General features: G+C 38.4%; 1 protein-coding gene across 11 annotated transcripts in view; it reads right to left on the bottom strand.

Moving 5' to 3' along the window:
* Positions 1–17,428, bottom strand: part of PDE4D (phosphodiesterase 4D) — a 1,645,162-nt gene that overhangs the window by 889,138 nt on the left and 738,596 nt on the right. The window contains exon 1 of one of the 11 annotated variants that reach the window (XM_049857545.1): positions 8,337–9,554. The exons of the other annotated variants lie outside the window; for them this stretch is intronic. Coding sequence (XP_049713502.1) covers positions 8,337–8,602 — 266 coding nt within the window. The 5' untranslated portion in view covers positions 8,603–9,554. Of the gene's footprint in view, positions 1–8,336; positions 9,555–17,428 lie in introns of those variants that run through there. 11 annotated transcript variants of the gene reach the window in all.

A 17,428-nucleotide genomic window follows, 5' to 3' on the forward strand; every position in this document is an offset into this window, starting at 1 on the left:
GCTTTGATTCATACAGAAATTTATATTTAAAAAACTTAAAAAATTTAAAGCCATGATTTAAAAATTATTTTAATAAACTTTGAGATTTGATTTTTATTTTCTTCTCACTCAAAATTTCTATCCACTTTTCAAGAAAGGCTGTCGTTTTGCAAATATTTTCACCATTAGCAGCAACGGCTTCAGCTGGTACGGATACGCGTAGTATTTTTCCCTTTAAGATAAATGTTAAAGGTTATGGGAAGTGCACATGAGTTTCCAGAGTATGTCAATGTTTTCTTCACATTTCCTCATTGGCCATTTGTTACATTTTTATGTTTATAATTTCTTAAGTCTTACAAAGTAAATTAATTGTGTGTTCCTTAAGAGGAATGTCTCCCTGGGGTCTTCTGATTTTACCAGTCTAATAAAGCATTTCAAATGTGTAGTTACAGCCACCCTCCACTTGCAACTTCCCTTGATTCCCACTGAGGGCACACAGCCAACTACACTGCTGACTGGGAGTAAAGCCTCCTGGCAGACTGGCACCGCCCAAATATGCAGCATCACTTCCGGGTGTGCTCCCCAGATGATCTCCCTGGGAAACTTCCTCCTTGCCTCTGGTATTATACATTACCCACAGCCCTTCTCTGGGTTCCTATCTCCCAGCAGGGCACCAGCAAAGCCCTCTTGTGGGGACTCCCACCACAAGAGACAGAAAAGAAAACCTTAAAAGCTAAGTAGGTGGAACAAGGGGGGAAAAGTTTTCCAATAAAACCACTGAATGATGGTTTTGAAAACCTACTTTACTGGTTATGTGTGTGTGTGTTTATTTTATTTAACCTACAAATGCTCCAAATAGCTGGATTTCTCCTTTATGGGTAACAAAAGGTTTCTTCCTCCTTTTGTGACCTGAAGAAAATTTATAGTCTATTTATTTTACTCTCACACAACAATACAAGCAACTAAGGTTGCTGAAGAAATGATGACTCAAGAAAGCAAATATTTACTTTTAAAACATGGACAACTTTACAGCTAAAGCCAAGGCTTGCTGAAGAGAAATTTATAATAATCAAAAAATATAGCCCTAAACACATAGCTAGCTCAGCTTCTTTAAGATTTACTAAAAATACCCTGAAAGGGGCCTTTTAAAAACCTGCTTAAGGAAATTGTTTTCTTGTTTAAGGGTGTTACTAATATGCTGTAATTAAAAACACGCATACATACACAGGAATTTAAAGATAAGACATTTCATTATCACCTGGACATTATGTTACCCAAAGAAATCCTATTGCCTAATTTCGCCCATGTATGTTCTAGAACAGTTTCCTCTATTCAGTGTCTAGAGTGCAGCGCAAATCGAAAATGTCTGGTATCTCTGGAACTTTTCTCATCTAGTCCTTAATCAGGAAGGAGCCCTGGTGATGTAGTGGTTTAGCACTCTACTGCTAACTGAAAGGTTGCACTTTAAACCCACCAGCTGTTCTGCAGGGGAAAGGTGTGGCAGTCTGTGTCCATAAATATTATAGCCTTGAAAACCCCACTTGGCAGTTCTTCTCTGTGCTATAGGTCCCTATGAGTTGGAATTGACTCAATGGCAATGGGTTAGTCCTTCATAAGGAGTATAATCACCGTCATAGTATTATTTCTATTGGAAAATTATATTTGGCTTTTTATCATAGTTGAATTTAAAGAACACTTTGAAGAAATGCGTACATAATGGATCTTAGTGAACGTTACTAAAAAATATTAATTTTTAATGATTAATGTCCCTAAAGTAGCTAGAAAATTTGTTAATATATGACCTAAATTTACTCTTAGATTCAGGAAATTGCATCTTCATCTCCATTCTAGTAAGATGACTCAATGTTTTTCACTGTGAGTATACACTCACTTAGACTGAAGTATAATAGAGGTGACAATAGTAACGATATTCTAAGAACAGATAAACATTTGGCTTTTTAGAGCCAAATAAATACATACTGTGCAGTAGTTTAAATGAAGGAACCATGTCTATAGGTCAATACAGCTAAATTGCCATAATATGAAGTGGAAAATAGCATATTGCACAAGGATACACACACAATGTATATACATATGCATATTTATGAAATGGCACACAACACAGAGCACATATATATATATACACTTAAAGGATAAAGACATGAAAAGAACACACCCACTTCAGGGCCCTGGATATCTCTGAGAAGGCACGAGAAGAATAGGATGGGTAATGCCTTTAGTATATTCTTTTAAAAAACAAATAAGTAAATAACTGATGCAAATAATGATATTTATATCACATAATATAAATGTTATAATTTTAAAATAATTACAATGAGTATTGAATGTCTTTAAAAAATAATATGTGATAAATGATCAGAGATTTTGTGATCTAAGCATGACCAAATAATAAAGACCAGAGATTCCGCTGACGTTGAAGTTCCTGCTGACTTCAGAGGGAATCTCCCACTCAGATAAAATCAGAGTCTACATTGTAATGAAGACACTGTATACACTCTTGTTATTCCACCACCTACAAAGGACAATGACTTTACGTAGTTTACATTTGGAATTACAAATGGAATTGCCTACAACATTCAGACTTAACATAATTTATTCCAGAGGAAAGTCCTATAAATGACATCCACTCAAGTGTTGCCGTCATGCATAAGAAACTCCCTCTGCAGAAGGCTGTCACTAGAGAACCATCACTACGACATCACCAACATAGTTCTGGGCTAGCCCAAGGCCATTTTCCATGTGTAGGAAATTAAAGCAGTGATCCAGTACTTTATAGACTTTTACACAGATGTCTAAGTCATGACTTGAGAAGGTCATGGAAAATGGAGAAAGAAATAGCTTGTCGGTCTTTTTTACCAAAAGAAAACACATTCTAATATATATATTAACATACATATTTTATATCGGTAAATACATGATTTTTTTATTTTATACATCTGTACTATTGTCCCCTGAAATACCTCCTCCACCAAGTGGAAAGACCCTGTTCATATTACACGCACTCTAGAGATCTTCTGTGACTTTCATTTTTGAGGGCAGGTCCACACACTCATTCCAACCAGATTGCACCATGTAGCAGTGGAGTCGATTTCAGCTACAATCCAATTAAATAACAAACGAAAAAAAAAAAAAAAACTATTCTAGAGGTAGGATAGGTTGTTCCATAATGTCAATAACATTATAATGTTACCATGAAAATAAGTCCTTACCAAGTCTCAGCTCTGCCATACACAATGCAGACTTTATCCTACAGCTTAGAACAAAATGGCCCAATGATTCCTGGCACACAATCCAGACACAGCAATGCACAAAGGAAGAAGAGGGAATAGTTCTTCCAATGTCTCTTCAGAAGGAAGAAAGCCTTTCCTAGAGGCCCCAGAGCAAGCTTCCCTTTCCCCTCTCATTGGCTATAATTGATCAAATGCCCATTACGAAACCAATCACTCCAAGACGAAAAGAACTGATGTGACTGGATTGGACTATTTATCTGTGGTGGGATGGATTTTGGAGAGTCACTCAAAACGACCAGTTTAAAAATGAAAGGTGAAGCTGAGGTTGGGACGTACGTGATCTGCTTTTCTTTGGTGAACCACTTACCCTGATATTTTCTTGGGTTAAGTTTATGAAATTTTATAATTCAACAAACACCTATTGGATATATACTAAAGATAAGTTATCACATTATCATCTTGGGAAATATTCAGATACATTAGATGTGGTCCCTACCTTCAAGGAACTTATAATTTACTGAAGGAAAAAAGTCCTGTATATCATCACTAGGCTATGAGGTGCTCTGTATTAAGTAAGAGCAGGAAAACAGAGTGGTAAAGACCCTGGACACAAGAGGGTTCTCATCCCAACACACAGTATTGAACAAAATACAAGTGTTTAATAAATATTAGAGCAGCTAGTGACATCATTATTACTGAAAGAATTGAGGGATTATAGAAACCTGAAGAAGTGCAAATTACCCCCAGTTGGAAGAACTGGAAAAACTCAGCAAGAGTAGTGATCTTAAAAGATGTATGGAATTAGAGTAGGCAGAGAAAAAAGTCATCAAGCCCTGTGAGTCTGCCTTAGCAATATCTCTCTGTTCTGCCATCTCCTTTGCTGTAGTCATGAAATTGACATACACTTGTCAATTCCTTTGAAGTCTTGGAATAAATTGGTCTCTTTGCATATATTCTAATCATTCCAATCCATCCACTAATAGTTGACAGGGTCCTGAGGTAGAAATTTAAATATGATCCTGTAGGTTTGTGCAGACCAAAGCTATGAGAGTGTTTGTGGTGTGTGTATTACATATAGTGATTAAGGGAAATATTAGTTTATAATGATACTCTAAGTGTCTGACACTATGAAACACACTTTAAGCATAATTTTACTTAATAAAACTATAACAGAAATACTTTCATAATTCCCAAGAATATTGGGTAATAGGGAAACTGAGGCACATAATAGTTAAGTAACTTGTCCAAATTCACACAACTAGTAAATGAGAAGTCAGTATTTTTGCAGTCTGGCTTCTGACTGCTTAGATACTCTCTGTAGGAGTCAGACAGCAACCTGGACTATTGTGTCAATTCAGTATGCTACTCTTTAAGTGGACCATGACAACACAAATGAGGTCTAAATAAGAACAACCAGGATCAACCTGGCAACTGTAGCATATAAAGGTGAAATAACTGAGGCTGTTTAGTTAATAAAAGGAAGGATTTTTTAAAAGCATAATAACTGAAAATGTAGATTAACTAAATCACTTAGTCAACATTTAGTAAGCATCTACCACATACCGGCTACCATGCTAAAAATGGGCTACCAAGATGAATAGAAAAGGGCCCTAGCTCTTGGTGAGTTACTCCCAGCCTCTTGTCTTAAGGTCTGTCTGTATTATGAGAGCACGGGATCAAGTTATAGGGTGTCCAAAGCAGATTCTCGACCCATGGATGCCAGTTACAGGGAAGATTTAAATTGCATATAGACAAAAAAAAAAAAATGCAAGGACCTGTCAAAAAACAGAATTACTTCTATATGATCCTCATCCAAGGGACGCACAGGGAGGTTAAAGAACTGGTCATCATAGATGTTACTCTGAGAATTCAGCTATGATACAGAGCGGGGATCAGGTAGCCATTAAATTACTGTGACCAAGATGGAGTAGCTGTTCACTACACCTCTTTCCCCTTATTTCTGGGAACAGAACTGTGTTTCCCAGCCTCCTTTGTAAGCTGGGTGTGGCCATAGGTCTGCGTCCTAGCCAATGGAATACAAGTGATGTGTGCATTTTCAGGCCTGCCTCATAAAAATCTACACACGCCATCCTCTGTGCTCTTTCACCCTGATTCATCCTTGGAAATCATATGGTACAAATAGCAGAGCCATAAGATGGTAGGATCCCGGGTCCCTGAATCAGTCCAAGGCAGGCTGCCTGCCAATAAGGAGTGGTAATAAAAAAATAAACATCCACTGTATTAATTCCCTGAAATTTGGAGAGTATTTTGTACAGCAACAAGTTAAAACAGATGGCCTCCAATGCAATTTATTTTTTCTACTTGTGTATAAATTATATGAAGCCCAGGAATGACTCTTGCTCAGCTTTATAATCAGTAGTTACAAACTAAATACTTTGGACTCACTAGGTATTAAACATATGCATATGGAATGAAAAGGAATACCAGGTACAGTCAGTAGCATGAACCAACATTTTAAGGGAAGAAAAAAAAGGGAAGGCTACATGAAATATATATTTAAATGGCTGATAATTTAGCCAAAGCAGAGGATTTAAGTGTGACAGGAGTACTAACATTTTAGATAACAAACATATACACATTAGAACAATTCAAAATCAGATTGGAAAGCCTGGCATATTGTTTAATACAAATCACGAAAGCACACATGGGATGATATCTGTCAAAAGATGCGTGTCGATATTAGGAAAGTCTTGGGGCTCATCGAGCCAATGTGGAAAATGTGAGCTATTCTTTCCAACTCCCTTGCTGGATGGTTTGAGTCAACAAGGGAAACTGTTTTCTCCTGAGTTACTGAGAATCAATATGATTTTTATTTTTCATTTCCACTGCTCTCTTTATGCCTCCCTGATCTGGCTGAGACCAGATAAACCAAAATGAAATATCGGCAGAAATAGTGCTTGTGGACTTTTTCCAAACAGCATCAGGAAAGGAAGTGCCAGAAATTTCAGAAGAAAGTCTGTTTTCATGAGATTTCCTGCCTCCCTTACATCTCAGTGTATCCAAATAATTCAGATAACCTTCGGCTGAACTCTAGGTCGCTCCACTCAGACAGAAACCAAGCTGCTGAGCTGAAGGTCTGCCCATTCAATAATGGGGACACTTTAGGAACTATATTATTAAAGCTACTCAACCAGAAGGGACACTGGATACCACAGTCCTAGTCCTGGCTCTATAAGGCCTTAAGACAGATTTCCTGCTCCGGCACCTGATGCTGTCTTGAGCCATCCCTCTCCCTCAAAACATCCCCCAATGTTTACCCATGCTTTTCTTTCATTCCGGGCTTCCCTCTGACACATTTTTCAACAATAGCCTCCTCAAAACTGAAGTCATCCATCATTTTTCTCAAGACAGCACCTGATGCTGTCTTGAGCCATCCCTCTCTCTCAAAACATCCCCCAATGTTTATCCATGCTTTTCTTTCATTCTGGGCTTCCCTCTGACACATTTTTCAACAATAGCCTCCTCAAAACAGAAGTCATCCATCATTTTCCTGTACTTGAAGATTGAAACATTCAATGTTTGTTTTACCCCTCTAATGAGCATATCTAGCTAAACTCAGAAATGCTACCTAATTGTTATGATCTTGGGGAAAACAAGAACACTGAACCCATCAGAGGAGTCCTGGTGGGGTAGTGGCTACAGCGCTCGGCTGCTAAGCGAAAGGTTGGTGGTTGGAACCACCAGCAACTCTGTGGGAGAAAGGTGTGGCAGTCTGCTTTCGCAAAAGATTTACAGCCTTGGAAACCCCATGGGGCAGTTGACTCTGTCCTACAGGGTCACTGTGATTCCGAATCTACTCGGTGGCAGTGGGTTTGGGTTTGGGTCCCTATCAGAGAGCTAAAGCTATTGAAAAGTAGACTTGGAATATTGAGCATTTCTTTGGGTATGACATGTCTTTCATGTCCCTTGTTATCTACTTTTGTTATGATATTAATGCACTCCTTGGTATGGCCTGATCACTAGTGTAGATTTTGAGTCTCTCTACTTCTTGCTGCTTCCTTCCTCGAAATCTTCTGTTTTATACACTCCCAGTATACTCTTTGGTTTGCTATGGAATAACTGTATAAAAACCAGTCAGTCAGTTTCTCAGCTGGCGAGCTGATTATTGTCTTTGTTATGCTCAGAAGTTGCCATGTTTTCTTTATCACAATTTATACTCGTTTTACCACAATATGGAGGTAGTCCACAGAACCTAGTACTACATACAGTTACCAGCAGTGTCTGTTACAAGCCCCTTTCACACTGATCACACCCAGAAATGCTTCTTCTTAGGCAGAAACGCCATAATAAGCTCATCATAACAATTTTAATATTTCTTTTTATAAAAGCAGGACAGTATCAAGGATCCCCTACGTGGAAGAATATGCAGAAAATAAGTTCGTTCACTCATTATATACAAGATAAGAATATTCATAAAGATAAAAATATTGCCTATATATTCAAACTATCCAAATTCAAAGAAAATAACACTGTTACAAAGTATCAGCTTGCAACTCTCTGCCCAGAATGCCCAATCCCTTTCTTTTTTCCTTTGGAAAGTGATGTTTGAGATTATAAATAAATTAAAATCTTAGCAGTGACGAGGGGCTTTCCATGGACAAACCATTACACACACACATGCACACACATGCACATCTCTGACTGTTCAATGGGGGACCATGGAGAAAAGACAGCAAACTATGATTTCCTTTCCTTCCTTTCTGGTCCTTTATTTCCAAGGGTGTTGGAGGACTTGGCAGGGAAATTAGTTTAAGAAAACAAAGAAATGGGCCACATAGGTATGGGAGTAAAACTGCATTCTTATTTGACATCTGGAATCCAATTTTCTTGTAGGAACTTGCAATAGAAATTAAACTTGGAGAACCACCCAGCTCAACCACTCCTATTCAGATATCAAGAATTCCTGCCTGACTTGGACATATGTGGGATTTATTGTTAAGGTCGATTACTTCCGATAAATCACAGGTGAGGAATGGCGATGTTTTTCCTCCCCTCCCCCCGTCAAAGATGAAGAAAGCACTGAGAGAAGGGAACAAAAATCACCGCGGAGGTAATCGCCACCATTTCCGTGTGATCTCTGCTTACCACGTATGTGCCACGGTGAACCGCCGCTGTTTGGGGATGTTGCTACTGAGAAGCATCCTGCGCAGAAGCCTGGGGGAATTTCTCGGAGAAATCACCGGAGAGAGCTTGGGTGAAACCGATTTCGTTGCCGTCTTGGACTTCTCATGCTGCAACAGGTTTTCCCGCAAGGTTTTCACAAGATCCTCGTTCAGCCACGGGTTTGGACAATGTGGATTATCCGCTTCAGGTACTGCTAAGGTGTCTGGGTTTGTAGTCTGCTGAGCCATGATCCCGGTCAACTTTGGACGGTTGGCAACGATCCAGGGCAACGTGGTTCCCTGGCTTCTTTCCAGCGATTACCTTGCTCAGAGTACAGCGAAATGTCCAGGGAAGCAAGTCGGCTCCAGCTGCTGTTAGTTGATTCAGTCGTCTGCCTCAGTCTCCCCTTGGTGGTGGTGCTGGGTGTAGAGGAGGCAAGAGCACTCTCCAGCGAAAGCCTATTAAATGGCACCCCTCCGCTCCGGATCCCCTTGCCAAAGATCACTGAGAAGCTTGCATGGCAAAGGAACATGGAGGGAAGCCACTGCGCTAGCACAGCTTTTGTCAGCGCTACGAAGCAGCCTGTTAAACTATTGGAACTAATGCGCCGCAGCTGCTCCAGTGACTTCTGCTTATGTACATAAAAAGTCCTGGGGGGAGGGCTCACCCATCAGATGCCTGCAGCACGGCTGTTTGGCTAGTCTTTCCATTTGCTTATTCCTGAATCCAAAGGAAAGAAAAACTTTGAACTTGACCTTCCTCTCTGGCAGGGGCTATTTATCTCCCTACAGTCCATATTCATAAAAGAAAATTGGTAGTCCTTTGCTTTTACAAGGGAAGAATAAACAAGCCCTAGCTAGGTAAGGTGAAATATTTCCCTGCTTGCTGAACTCAGTCTGATGCACCTTAAAGACAAATCTCAAATAAAATAAAATAAAGTGGACTCTCTCTCTCTGTCCATTTAGAAACCAAACAAAAGGTTTCCAAATCCTGTGTACTGAATACCTTATAGGTTGCTGTTATATTCCACAACTTTGCTAATTCTGGCCCTTTCAAGGCACAGAGCACTAGTGAAACCCACCAATGCCATCTATCTAATGACCTTCCAGAGGAACAGGCTGTTTTCATAAAAGTCATTAAAAAATTATTTTGAAGTTTGAAGTATTGCTTATGTTACATGTAATTTTATGTGTTTGACTAGAAACACATATAATAAATCTAGGTTTTCCTAGTTATTTCCTTTATTGTCTTCTATGGTAAGATTTTCATTTTGATCTATGTTTTTATAGTTTCAACAAGCTTATTCAGAGGTGATTAAAAAAAAAAAGAAGAAGAAAGAAATTATTTCTTGCCTATTTACTTTGCTACTGGAAAAAAAAAAGAAAAGTGATACAACCATCCAAGTAAGCAATAAGGCCGGTTGAAGTCTTATTACATGGACGCTGGAAGTGTAGACATGAAAAAACCAGTGGAAGAAAACACAAACACTTGAATAGGGTGTCCTGAGCAGCCTAGTAATGCTATGACAATTCCGGATTAAAAGCAAATTACATATCTCAGGCTCAAAAAAACATTTCTTTTTTTAAAAAATCCAATAACTTAAGAAAGAAGTAGAAAATGCATCCAGATAAAATGGAGATGGGAATAGTCTGATTCAATTAATTTTTTTATTGTTTCTATGATGATTATTTGGTCAATTTTAAGTTTCTCTTATCTCCTTCCCTTGGCACAGTGGGTAAGAAGTTGGCTGCTGTATGGAGCAGTTCTGCTCCGTGCTCTAGGGTCGCTATGAGTCGAAATCGACTCTTCGCCAAAGTGTTTTTTTTTTTTTTTAGTTTATCTCCCTCTCTCGTTGTTCCACCATAAGTTTCAATTCCTTGCTTTTAGAATGAAAATGAATAGGATACTCAGAGGTTCTGTTCACAGAAGCAGAGCTCCAACAATTTTGTCCATCTTTCCTTTTGGTGTGATACGAGTACCATAACGTAATCAGAAAATATTTATATAAATACCCAGATTTTAAAAACCAGGGTGTGATTATCATCCCTAGAGAAATTATACCAGTACAAATGTTTCATCAGTGTGTCATTGGCGGCAAGGCCCCTTAACCAATTAAGAGCCTCTCTCTCTATATAAGTATATATAGGTGTGTATGTGTATTTATGTATATATATACACACACACACTAATAACTGCATTAGGAGTTGTACAAAACAGGTGCACAATGCCTGTCCTAGAGGAGCTCATCATTTAATAGAAAGGATTAGACAATGCTCAGAAAAACGATAGCAGAACACCTGGAAAATGATATACTCAGGTGCAGAAAAATATACCTGAATGAGACAGATTGACGCAATAGCCACAATGGGCTTAAACGTAGCAAAGATCATGAAGATGGTGCTCAACTGGGTAACATTTCGTTCTGCTCTCTGAGGTCACCGTGAATCAGAGCTGACTCCAGGGCAACTCTCAACAACAACATAGCATGCATAAGTGATGAGGGAGCTCCGAGGTGGAGTGAAGCTGAACACGGAGAGATTCAAACAGAAGGAAGGGAATTCCAGGTTGAGAGACTAGAATGAGCCAATGCAATAAGGAAACAGTGAACAAGCTCTGGGCAGGAAAAACGTACAGCAGCCGGTAGATCTTAAACCTGTTCAGGGTCTAAGAAATAAAAATTTCGGCTAATAGGATAAAGCAAGAAAAACGAGGATGTGATAAACAGATTGCTACTGGCATGGCAAAATAAAATTTAGGAAAATGTTCCCATTATCTAAAGATTCAGTTCCATTCAATAGACATTCATAGGCCTTTATTTTGTGGGAGTTACCATACTGAGTGCTCTAGAGTATTTAAAGGTTAACTTGATGTCATCCCTGTCCTCAGGGATCTCACAGTCTAGTAAGGTAGATGAAAACTACAAAACCATTGACATGACAAAGTGTAGCCCAAGTACCCACGTAAGAGTTCTAAGGCTGGAGATATTTAAATGGATGGCTTTAGGTAGAGAAAGGTGACTCTCCATGACCTGATAAAGGAATCCACATTACTAAGAATGATCTGGGCTGTGTATTGGGAAGTTCCTTGTGTTGAGGAGATTCTAGGTTCTAGTTCTTGCCTTTGGTGGCCTTGGATAAGGCACTTAAAAAGAGCGAAATATTTACAAGCTGGTTTTCTCATCAATGGTATATCATGTGGATGTTCAGAGAGACTGAGTGCTTTTTTGATCACAACTAAGTTAAAATAGGAGATACGACAATTTCCTATTAATTAAAAATTAATGGAGGGATGTGGTCAAACATGGACTAAAGTCGAGCAAAAACATTCTGGAAATCTCCCATTGCTCCGGCACATTGTAGTACATTGTAGAAGCCAATTGACAGGCTCTTTGTAGGTCCCCACATCCTGTCATTATTGGCTCAATATCTTAGCATCTACAATTACCCTCCCAAATCCCCAAATGATGTATTACATACATGCTGCTTTGTCAAAATAAAAGTTAATTTTGCTTTGGGAATTCTTTGCCATCCCCTTAAAAAAATTTGAAAAACCATGCAGTATTTCAAAACCCTGCTTGAAAATTATTGCCTTAGGAAATGGAAATTGAAAATGCTGAAGCTCACCAAAAGTGGGTGAGGTTTGAATAGACTGGCAATTTTCTTTATAGTGATGCAGAGGGCCAGGGGAAACACTTCCAACAGGTGCACTCTGCAGCTTTCCTTTTTCACCAAATCTTTTTAAAATTAGGTGCCAGGAACTTGTCTTAAAAACACTGTGCTTTAAGTGACAGCCAAATAAGGCCTTAGGTTTTAACAAGAGGAACTTTGAAAATGGGTGAAATGTTTTGATAGTCACCCACCCCTAGAACAGTAGATAACATCTCTTAACTTGATAAAAAGTTTTCCTAGATATCCCCCTGAGGGAGCAGGAGAGCAGTGGGATGCAGACCCCAAGTTCTTGTAAAAAGACCAGACTTAATGGCCTGAATGAGACTAGAAGCACCCCAGTGGTCATGGTCCCCAGACCTTCTGTTAGCCCAAGACGAGGACCATTCCCAAAGCCAACTCTTCACACAGGGATTGGACTGGACAATGGGATAGAAAATGATACTGGTGAAGAGTGAGCTTCTTGGATCAAGTAGACACATGAGGCTATGTGGGCAGCCCCTTTCTGGAGGGGAGATGGGAGGGCAGAAGGCGTAAGAAGCTGGCCGAATGGACACAAAAATAGAGAGTGAAGGGAAGGAGTATGCTGTCTCATTAGGGTGGGAGAGTATATAGCAAAAAAAAATACATACATATAGCAAACCGTATATAAATTTTTGTATGAGAGACTGACTTGATTTGCAAACTTTCGCTTAAAGCACAATAAAAAAAAACATAAAAAGTTTTCCTAGATATCTACTTGTGGATTTTCAAAAATTGTTTTTTTGTTTAGGTTATTGGAATTTGTTGAAAACTTTTTTGTCTAATTATTCATAGGCAGCAAAACAAAGAAGACGTAAGATTTGCATAGGTTCTGGAACAAAGATTAAAAAGTATATTCTTGTCCAAAACAGTAACAGCCAGGCTGGAATGCCCACAATTGAAAAGGAGCAAAGGTGTAGCTAATTCAAAGAATGGATTAAATTTAAATGATATATACTTGACTATGGAATACATTGTGTGTTTCTCACAACTATGTTTTAACTAGGCTAGTAGTGTATTAAAATGAGATTGCTTTTCAAATTTCCCATAGGATGTTGTCCATGGAAATAATCAGATAGTGGGAGAGGTTATGTCGTCAAGTGGTTAAAAGGGTATGTTTGAATAGCAGCTCTGCTACTTAGTAGCTGCGTTCTTTTACTTGTCTGTAGCTCAATTTCTTATATGTGAACCAGAGTGATAACAATAATAAATATTGCATAAGAATGTTCAAGGATTAAATGTGTTAATGCCCATGATATAAAGTGTTTAGAACAGTGCCTGGTACAGAGTAAGTACCCAACAAATGACACCTACCACTGGCAGATACAGGGAACCTACAGGAAATCACACCCAGTGGATATCAACCCTGTGTCAGGCCTTTTGCATTTTACTCCATTTAATTTCCATAATCACCCTAGGTGTTTTTTTCATTACCATTCTTTTATAGATGGAAGCATAAGGAAGTTAAGCAACTTTCCCCAAGGTCATATAGTTCAGCAATGGCAGAATTGGGATTTGAATCTCTGTCTCTTATTTCAAGTCCCTGCCATATCAACCCTAAAGGGAAGCTGATCCAGTATTTAAAACCTCTTACGGATATTTCGGTGGAAAACAGTAGAAATCTGAGTGCCTTGAGCTCTTGGTCTAGGTAGCACTAAATGCTGTCCTTGGCTCCACAGAGAACATACACCGTGACAACCTGTGAAGCCTGCCAAGTCATGAAGTTCTTGCAAAGGCAAGGTATTCAAGTAAGGGCAGCCTGAGGTGGAATTCCTGGGTGTTTTTTCATCTATATGCTTGTACTTCTTTGATCTGAAGGAGTTTTAATTAAACTCCATGGAAGTTTTCCATTTATCAAATAATAATAGTTCTAAAATTATTTTACTTTAAATTCTCATCATGAGTATTTTTCATTAGAATTTATATCATCCCAATATCTTAAAACACATCTGAACGTTGTATAACAGGGGATTTTAAATCATTGTGATCAGGATTTGAACTTTTATTAGGTACTGGGTTAGTTGACAGAGATTTAAAAAATTAAAATACCTAGTTGAAAAGAGATGATATATACACCCCCCTTGGCATAGTGGTTAAGTGCTAGGGCCGCTGACCAAAAGGTCAGCAGTTCAAATCCACCAGGCACTCCTTGGAAACTCTATAAGGCAGTTCTACTCTGTCCTAAAAAAAAAAAAAAAAAAAAACAGGGTTGCTATTAGTCGGAATTGACTCGACGACAATGGGTTTGGTTTTTTGTTGTTGTTGTTGTTCTCCCAACTAAAGAAAGACCTCCCTGGGTGGTACAAACGGTTAAGTGCTGGACTACTAACTGAATTTTTGACAGCTGAAAACCACCCAGAGGCATCTCGGAAGACAGGCCTGGCAGTCTGGTTTAGAAAGATCACGGTCTTAAAATGTCTGTGGGGCTGCTCTACTCTGTACACATAAGGTCACCATGAGTGGAAATTGACTGCAAGGCAATTAACAACAACAACTAAAGAATATAAATGCTAAACATCAAATTAATAATAGAGACAACCGATATTACCTCAAGGGTTTAGAGGATTGGCCAATTAAAATCTAAAAAGATGAAGAAAAGCTGGAAGAAGAAGCAAGGTTTGACTTAAGCCTTGAAAGAAGATACACGTAGGAGAATAATATTGAGATAGTTTTAGCCAGGGAGCAAAGGACATTAGATTTTTAGACTCTTTCCTATGGAGAAATGAGTAAAATTTACTTGGGATATGGGTAAAGAATATATTTTAAAACAAAACAAAACACTGCCATTGAGTCGATTCCAAGTCTTAGCATAGAACTGCACCACAGGGTCTCTGAGGCTGTATATCTTTACAGAAGCAGACTGCCACATCTTTCTCCCATAGAGCAGCTGGTGGGTTTGAACTGCTAACCTTTTGGTTAACAGCTGAGCGCTTTAACTGCCCAGAGTTATTTAAATAAGATTAATCTGGTGGCAGTATAGGATTCCCTGGGTTCATAGCTAAGCACTTGGCTACTAACAGAACGATTTGCTGTTCAAATCCACCCAGAGGTGTCTCAGAAGAAAGACCACGTGATCTACTTCCAAATGACCGCAGCCATTGAAAACCTTATGGAGTGGAGTTCTGCTCTGAAACACATGTAGTCGTCATGAGTTGGACTCTGCTCAGGCGCAACTGTTTTGTCTGTATGCGTATATGTCTGTGTGGCAATATGTAATGTGTTCGAAATAAAACGATTCAGAAGACTATTTCAACAGCTCCAGTTTAGTACGAATTTGTGTAAAGATGGAAAGAAAGGATCTTAACGAAGCAAGAAGGAAAGACCTGTTCCCTGGCTACATGGGTGTGCAAGTCAATAGAGAAGTTAGAAATACATTGGACATTTCTTAGCACAATTAATTATATATTCTACCTAATTAAATATAGTCTACCTAATTAATCACCAAAAGGCTGTTTTGTAAAAGGAGATTATTTAGGATTTATTGAACAAAACAAATTTATCTGCATTTCTTTATATTAGAGCTACATTTTGAACATGGAGTGTGTTCCCCACAATTTATTAGTTATTCATATTGAGAAAAAGATCAAACCTAGTTTTTTTCCCCTCTGGATTACAAGTAAATGTTAGAGAGATGTCTACTGAAATACTAAGTCAATATTTCATTTGAAAGAGAAGTTAACATTTTATAGGGCACAACTTATACCAGCAACATGAACACCGTAAAAAAACCCATTGCTGTCGAGTCTATTCCAACTCATAGCAACCCTATAGGACAGAGTAGAACTACTCCATAGAGTTTCCAAGGAGTGCCTGGTGGATTCGAACTGCTGACATTTTTGTTAGCAGCCGTAGCACTTAACCACTATGGTACCAGGGTTTCCAACATGAACATAGCATGTTTATTTTCTTACTTTGAAAAGATTGCAATAAAACTTAGGAAAGGACCTTTCCTTTCCTCATAATACATTTGCTTCAAAAAAGCTTTCAACAATAGAACAGAAACCCTTCCTGATGACTTTGCTGAACTCAAACCCCAGGATGCCTTCTCCTAAAAACCAACTAACCTTCAATAAAAACAACAGGTTTTGATGGCCACTAAAATTTTTATATACTATCCTGTATTTTAGGGTCTTCTTTCAGGTGGTGGAATAGCCAAACATTTTGCCTTCAACTTGCCAACACAAAAATCTACCATATCCCACTATATCCAGAATAGGTCATCAACTAAAAAAAACAAAAATATTGTACATTGCGGTCTAGTCAATTCCAACTCATGGCAACTCCATCTGTGTCAGAGTAGGGTTGTACATCATAGGGTTTTCAATCACTGATATTTTGGAAGCAAATTGCCAGGCCTTTCTTCTGAAGCAATTTTCAGTTAGCAGCCTAGCACATTAACTGTTCGCACCGCCCAGGGACTCTGGATCATTCCCTAAACTACTGAATCACTGAGAAAGTCACAAGACGTAAGTGCCAAACATCAGTGCGCTGAGCCTAAGCGCTTGGTGTCATTACTCTAATGAAATAGGAAATATTATCTGCATTTTAAAGTTGAAAAAACGGAGGTACAAATTAAAGTTAAATAACTTCCTTAGGTCATACACAGCTAGCAGTGCTAGCATTGGGTTTTTAGACCAGTTAGTCTAAGTCTAGAGCCTACGCTTGTAATCACTGCACTACATTGCCTTTGTAATGATCAAAAAATATCAAGCAAATCAATAAAGGTACTTTTAGAAAAATGAATTCCTATACCGTGATATGTGAAGATTCAACCCCATTACAAAGTAAAAATATTTCTAAATCCCAATCAAAATGCGTTATCAATGGCATTTTTGAGGCTCTGACAAATATTTCTTCATTTAAAAAAAAAAATCTAAACTCCCCAGCAGTGTTCATCTTTATTACAGAAAAAAGATGTTGAGAGCACAGAATAACTTGGGTAGGCCTTCAATGTCATTTTTCATAATGAAAGGTGACAAGAACAAATATTTGTTCTTGCCTTTGTCCCCACAGTAGACATAATAATGAACAAAATTCAACATACATTCCATGCTCAGAGAAATATAATACAGGAGTGATCAACTCAAAACCCAGCACCAAGGAACACATTTCCTCTTCTCTTTCATACTCTTTTTGCTGGACCCACCCCTCAACTGGCCCAGGAAAGGATTTTTTAGAGTTATCTCAAAGCTACCATAATAATATAGAAAGGCTCCTTCTGACCACAAATACCATCTATTTCCGTTACTGAATTTTTTTTTTGGATGTTTTTTATAAGACAAATGTTAAAAATAGTGTATTTTACTGAGAGTGTCAATAATTCTGAGGTTCACAATGGTAGCTGGTAATATGTTTCCTAAAGGCAAACATATTTAAACAATGATTCCT

This window comes from Elephas maximus, chromosome 2, assembly GCF_024166365.1.
Source record: "Elephas maximus indicus isolate mEleMax1 chromosome 2, mEleMax1 primary haplotype, whole genome shotgun sequence".
Classification (NCBI taxonomy): Eukaryota; Metazoa; Chordata; class Mammalia; order Proboscidea; family Elephantidae; genus Elephas; species Elephas maximus.